Here is a 7500-nt window from a genome sequence, read left to right on the forward strand (position 1 = left end):
ATAATGGTAAAGTTTTCAAAATGGCAATTAGAAAAGTATGTTATTTTGCTTCTCTCAGATGTGTGAGTGAGAGAATGTGCATTCGTACTTCTACATTCTTATAAAGCCACATCAATCTCCTTTCGACTTTACTAGAAGAAATTAATAAGTCTTTGTTTCTCAAAATCACGTGTCTCAAAACATGATGTGCCTCAGTACTGCACTTACATGGGGAATCGCAGTCAGTTCCGCCCGTGCTCCCGGAAATCCAATCCAAGTAAGCAGAGACCCTGGTATACACACCGGGATGGTCAGGTCTTGCACATTCGTATCCATAGCTAACAATGCCCACCTGAACCCACCTTTCTTCGCTAATCCTCACCACCAGAGGGCCACCACTGTCACCCTGGTTAATGTACAATTAAATCTATTTTATTGACAATTTCAAAACAACACTAGGCATCATGCACCGAAAATATGTCCAATTCACCCAATAGCAATAATGATTTTGAAGATGAGAAAAAAATGGTAGAGAATACGTTTGTCTTAGGGAAAGGTAAGGTACCTGGCAGGTGTCCTTGTAGGGTGTAAGAGCACATAAGACCTTGCTGGAGTCAAGTGGTAATTTGATCTTGGATCCACATACACTCACGGGAATGAGATCCAGCTCAACCTCCCTCAAGATGTTTACGATACTACCACCTGGTTTAAAGACTTAGGGTGTAGTTTTTGTTTGAGAGAAGGATTATCAAAACTCGTTAATTACATCCTATTTGCTGTGTATCATTCATTCTCATTTGTAACGTTTTCGTTACTTGTCAACATGTAGTCTGTTCGAGGAGGGAAAGTGTTTTATGTGGGAGATGTTCAGTAATTTTAGTTAGCTCACATGACACATCTGCTAAAAAATATATATATATATATATATAAACACGTGTTTATATATATGTAGGACTATAAAATGCCAATACTCACGTACACACTGACAGCAATATGTGCACATGTATATATAAAGTGCGCACGCATTCATGCACGAGCACACGTCTGCACGTGTGCGAGCAGTGCCCTCACCGAAAGAGATGCGGCCCCACCCGGTGGCCACGGCTTTTCTCTTGAAGCGATCGTCTTCCTCCAACGCCAAGCAGATGGGAAGCACGGTCGGGTTGTCCTCGAACTGTAAGGCTTCCGGAAGTTTCACCAAACCTATGTCGTTGGCCTGGAATATTATAGCCACGATAACTGGAGAACAGTTATTTCTGTCACCATAATAATGATAATAATAACAATCAATACATGATTAGTAATAATAACAATAAAATAATAATCATGATAATAATGATGATAATAATAATAATGATAATAATAATAATAATAATAATAATAATAATAATAATAATACCTATTATTACTGTTATTATCGTAATCATCATCATTACAACTATCATTATTATCATTATCATCACATCATCATCATTACCATTATTAGTATAATCAGTTTCATGATTCTTATATGTTTCATCACAGACTACGTTACTTCGCTGTATCCTTACGTGTCTGCCTGGTTTGTATTTGGGATGGATAATGAAACTTGTTGATGTTAGAGATGTTCCCATTCTGCCATCTATTGAACCGTAGCGCACTTCTATACTTGTTGCTATGTTGTTGCTGTTAGTAATGGAATAAAAAGGGGTTTTGAGTGTCCATTAGGGAAGAAAATTAAGCCAGGGTAGCTGAACAAATGATGAACAACATTACGTTATATACATACGTACATAGATAGATAGACTGACAGATGGAAATGAAAATAGAGATATCGACTGTGTATGTGTGCCTGTACGGATTTGTACGGATGCTTGCTTGTGTGTGTATGTTGTGTGTGTGTGTGTGTGTGTGTGTGTGTGTGTGTGTGTGTGTGTGTGTGTGTGTGTGTGTGTGTGTGTGTGTGTGTTTTGCGTGTGTGTAATACCAGACCTACTTCTCGTCGTAAAAGCAGTGAGCAGCTGTTAGAATCCACCTTCTCTTGATGATCGAGCCCCCGCATAAAATTGTCTTATTGCCTATTGGGATAATCAGCGCCACCTGGTAAGGGTATTCCCCATCAGACGCGGCACTGCCATTCACGATCCGGTTGTTGGAGACACTGATGGAGACGAGGCCGCAGTCGTCTGAATGCAGGCAAAACGTCATTGCTACATCGATCCGTTATAACAGTATACAACTGCAATCTAACATAGCTTGATCATGTATTTCCCATCTCTGATTCAAAAAGGAAAAAAAAATTATCGCATTCCTTCATCATTGTGTCTCTCAGATTACTTGTGGAACAAGATACTCACCACAGTAAGGTCTTGCTGTATCTGGAGAAGCCGCATAAAATGTAGGAATAAGTAAAAGAAACCTAATAGGCATTTCTTCAATAGTAAGTCTTCCATTTATAAAATAGAATACTACAACTGCATACACACAATTTTTTTTTATCTTACTTCCCGCTGTGAAAAGTTGACATACAAATCCTCCCGAACACTCATCACTCTTCAATGGTTTGCGCTTGTATTTTAAGGTCATTTGGTTCGTTGATGTGAAGATTTTCTTGGGAGCATCTGTTATGCAGTACTTTCGCCTGTGGATCATTTATTGTGGCCAATTATATGCTTTGACTGGAGGCCCTGTCTCACTAGTACTTTTCCGTGCGTTTCTACATGAATTTAGGCAGGTATAGCATGCATGCGGAACGCGACCATTTTCGTCTGACTAATTTCCATCTTGAACTTGTGCTACGGGGGATCTATACTGCTGCAGTATTTTTATTGATGAATGAAATCAAGTCCATGTAAATATAAGCTAATATTCTGGAATATTTCTATATACAATATAGCAGTCTCCTTTATACACACACACACACACACACAACCACACACACAACACCACACATATATATATATATATATATATATATATATATATATATATATATATATATATGAATTGTGTGTGTGTGACTATTAATAGATATAATATTTGGCGATATATCTATCGGATGGCATACTGCCAAGGTATGATATGTATTTATATGTACATAAAAATATAAAAATATGCATGCACATTTACAGATAAAGAATTGCCTTAGTACTGTAAAAGCGCGGAGGGGGGGGAGTGGGTCTTTACTCCAAAGACCTAGAAAAATTCAAGGATGTGGGAAGTACTTACAAGAAAGCTCTAATATCAATATGCATTCTTATTGTACATCCCACAGCACAACCTACCTCTCGCCCATCTTATAGGAGTTTAATATATATGAAGACAGTGTAAAGAAATGTTACATGTGCTTCTCTTTCTGTTCTTGGGTTTTAAATCAGCGATCCGCATCTCATGATGCTTCAACTAAACGAAAGCTACTGAGAATTTGTTTGCAAAGAAACGGTATTGCAGTGATAAGCATTACACTTTTGAATGTTTGAATCAATGATGGAAAATTTAGAAACCTTTGCATTATCAGCAGTATGAAAATTATATCTATCGCCTGCAAACCTCCTAAGTGTACCTTATCTTTTGACCATTGGTTTTATAAGAAATCTCCAAGAATTCGCTTCTGCAGCCGGCGCTGTTGAGGTTGAAGGTTAGACAGGAAAAGCCGATCGTCGCGCCTTTGGCTGTCTGTCGTAGGCATGGAAGGATTATTCATGTACGTTGTACACACACACACACACACACACACACACACACACACACACACACACACACACACACACACACACACACACACACACACACATACACACATACATAAGAGAAAATAAGCATGGGAAGAGAGAAAAAAAATCGAATATAACATCATTGTTGAGAGATATAAGAATTTTAGATTTCAGTATTATAAAATATTGGCATATTACATTATACATCTTCATACCTGGCCTCTCACATTTTTTTTCTTAACTCACATCAAACTTACCCTCACTTTATGTCTGCACTTTTCTCTCTGCCTATCGTTGTTACTGTAGATGATGATGGCCTCACCGTGACCCAAAAGGATTTTGTCTTCGCATACGTTAACGGCCCCTGTTAAAGAGGGTAATTGTGATAATGTTAACACTAGTGAAGACGATTACAATAATGACGATAAGACAAGAATAACGATAATAATGGTAACGATAATAATAATAGTACTAGTGAGAGTGAAAATAGCGAAAATTGTACTGAAATCAATACGGTTATAACTTATAGTTGCGAGGAACACTTAAACGCTGTCGTTAGTTTATCATACGATAAACATATCATTAACAAGTGGCAATAACACCAAGAAAAATATTAAAACTAACGCCATCTTTGGTAGCTAAAGGGTTGTACCAAAGCATTGGATATTTTCCAACGCTTTGGGAGAACCATTTACACTTTCGACAACGTGTTGTGCTAATTTACGTCATCGTTTAAGCTCCGCCCTTTCCGCCTGAAATTCGTTAGTAGAGGCTCACTTTGTTTCTATTGTTTTTGTTGTTGTTGTTTTTTTCACCAGAGAAAATAAATGGTAATGTGTTAAAAATATTTCTAGATCATTTTGTATCCAAAAATCAAAGAAATAAACCATGAACAAAGAAATTATTTTCGTTGTCGATGGAGTCACTCGAAATATCTGGAAAATTTTCCTCTCAAATACATAGTGTATCAATTGATTTCTTCTATTTTGTACACTCTAAATAACGTGTGTTTGTATAAGTTTAGATATGTAACAGGGTATTGAGAACAATGAATAATTTAAAATGTAAAGTGAATGAAGTTAAGTAACCATGCTCATATAAGGCCTTTTTAAATTAATGCATGTCGTTACTGTAATCGGACGATGTATAAATGTCTTATAGCCAGGGTAAGACTTATCTCCTCAAAGTGAAGATGAAAACTGATATAATTTTACGAAAACACCAACCGCGGCAGCTCAGAAAATAAATGCTGATCGATTATGTACTTTATGCTTCTTGTGGTCATCTGTATATAGTTAAAAAGAAATATCCTGTCTTTATTTCTATACAAAGAGGCATATTTAATATGATATTAACTCTCCTGGGACTCACATTAGAGACAGAGGGATGGGTGGATGTGAGAAAGAGAAAGAGGGGGGGGGAGGAGAGAGAGGGGGGGGGCTGGTGGAGGGAAAGCAAGAAGGAGAAGCAGAGGGAGACAAAAAGAGAGAGAGAGAGAAGGGGAGAGAAGACAAAGGAGAAAGAGAGAGAGAGAGAGCACGGGCTTCCTGGGGGTGGGGGGGGGGGGTAAAAGAAAAAGGACGAGACAGAGAGAGGGAGAGAGAGAGCAGGGGCATTATTTGGGGTTTGGGGGCTCTGCTGTTAGCTTAAAAATGCTCTTAGATATTTTTTCAAATAAGTTCTCAGGGGAGCTCGCAGCATCCCAAAAACTGGTTATGTGCTTAGTTTGCTTGCCAAACTTACCCCCCCCCCCCCAAGAAAAAGCTGTAATGATGCCCCTGAGAGAGAGGGGGGGGTGAAGAGGAGGGAAAGCGAGAGAAAGAGAGAGTCTCTGGACAAGTCTTGAGCAGTCATTTGTGCTGTTAAGTTATTGTTGATGCTTGAGTGTACTGTGTGGAATGAGGTATTTGATAGTTTTTCCCTAATTCGCCCTATGCCTGGCAGTACATTCACCAGCCAATCAGCATTTATGAGGATTAATTACGTAATCAGCCAAAATCCCAACACGTTGAGAGTTTGAACTCTACTAAAGACGACTATACTTAACTTACCCATGTTTTTGTTCGTGTTAGTCGATTGAGTCAATCTTTTCTCTTTCACGTCCATCCCATCTTTTCCATCCTTTTCTCCCGATTGTTGGTCGTCAGGTCCTTTTCCTTTCTCTTTGTTCCCGTCACTTTTTGCAAACGTTGTTTTCCTATGAGTCCGAGGAAGTTCTTTTCCGTTCCCTCCCAGCTGCCTTCCCTGTCTTGCTTTGGGATCCAGGACGTCCTGGCAGGAAGGGTAATGATTTTTGTGTTGTTTTTACTGTCCATACACACACATCATACACATGTTAGCACACGCAAGGCGACTACCCTAAATTCATCTGAATAAAAGTTACTTTATAAGCAGCTAACATACAAACATGAAAATAATCTTGATATAAATATGAAAACAGAAAGTATACGACGCCTTCTTGCCTAACGCAATCAGCGACTGCTTCGATGCAGTCAAACTTGCTAACACATTTAAGATTTTGTATGTAATATGTAAGCCTAGGAATTTATGTATCAATAACCTTGTCACTCAAAAAAGAAAATAAAGAAAAAATACTAAATACTTACTGTATTTAGGGTTATATGCTTAAACAAGGTTTGTAGCATTGCACATTTGTATTCGCAACACAAATGTATATTACTTTTTTGATTTACGTAAACAAACTTTCTTGTGTCACTAATTTCGCGTTCCACATTTGCATTTGCACAATGAAGTTCATAAGTCTGATGAATAAGAATGGTCGGTGTTTACAATTTTGAGCTGCGAAGTTGCTTCGCATATTGTGGAAATATAAAATATTTAAATACTTTGTAATAAAGTCCGTTCAGTTTCATCCTACATTCTATTTAACCATTTATTTTGTCTATCTCTAAACAGTGATGTCATAACTGCTAGATGTAAGCAAACTACAAGTGATTTCACGCATATTAGTCATTGGTGTATTGCAATATATTCCAGGTTGCATTTTTCATATTTTCATAGTAATATTTTAAACTATTTCATATAAAACCGAAGTTTTATATGTTTTTCCTATAGATTAATACTCAATATAAAACGATTTTTTTATTTGAAAAATATATAGATATGTATATATATATATTTATATATATATTGTGTGTGTGTGTGTGTGTGTGTGTGTGTGCGCGTGTGTGTGTGTGTGTGTGTGTGTGTGTGTGTGTGTGTGTGTGTGTGTGTGTGTGTGTGTGTGTGTGTGTGTGTGTGTGTCTATGTGTGTATTTATGCATGTGTTTATGCGTGTTTGCATACAAACGCATATATACAAGGTTGTTCTTTCTATATCTCACAAGGTACATGTACATACAGATATTCAGAATAGTGTTCATTAACAACGCATGAGAACCACCAGCACACACCCCTTTCTTTCCTCTCTCTCTCTCTCTCTCTCTCTCTCTCTCTCTCTCTCTCTCTCTCTCTCTCTCTCTCTCTCTCTCTCTCTCTCTCTCTCTCTCTCTCTCCCTCTCTCTCTCTCTCTCTCTCTCTCTCTCTCTCTCTCTCTCTCTCTCTTCTCCTTACCTGGTGAAAAGAGCCCTCTAAAAGTGACATCAGCATCAATAAAAGAACCAGTCGCATCGCTGTACCTGAAAAGAGGATCAATCTTAATATTATCAAATGCCTCGATCATCTATGTGCGTTTCGTATTTTCAAGTTTTCCTCTCCATTATGCTAACTGATAATTTGATGTATAGAAGGAGAAATATATATTTTTGAGTTATCTTTATGAACAACATATTATATTGCCGTCTCAATAGCTCTATCGGTGCTATATGAT

At 37.8% G+C, this 7500-nt stretch overlaps 1 protein-coding gene across 1 annotated transcript in view; it reads right to left on the reverse strand.

The window, feature by feature from the left end:
- Positions 1 to 2166, reverse strand: part of LOC119572488 (venom protease-like) — a 2248-nt gene extending 82 nt beyond the window's left edge. The window contains exons 1-5 of the mRNA XM_037919597.1: positions 1955 to 2166; positions 1530 to 1644; positions 1051 to 1195; positions 545 to 681; positions 170 to 385 (exon numbers count right to left, since the gene is read on the reverse strand). Of these exons, the coding sequence (XP_037775525.1) occupies positions 170 to 385; positions 545 to 681; positions 1051 to 1195; positions 1530 to 1644; positions 1955 to 2166 (825 nt within the window). The remainder of the gene's footprint in view (positions 1 to 169; positions 386 to 544; positions 682 to 1050; positions 1196 to 1529; positions 1645 to 1954) is intronic.
- Positions 2167 to 7500: the final 5334 nt, after the last annotated feature.

This window comes from Penaeus monodon, chromosome 4 (genome assembly GCF_015228065.2).
Source record: "Penaeus monodon isolate SGIC_2016 chromosome 4, NSTDA_Pmon_1, whole genome shotgun sequence".
Lineage (NCBI taxonomy): Eukaryota > Metazoa > Arthropoda > Malacostraca > Decapoda > Penaeidae > Penaeus > Penaeus monodon.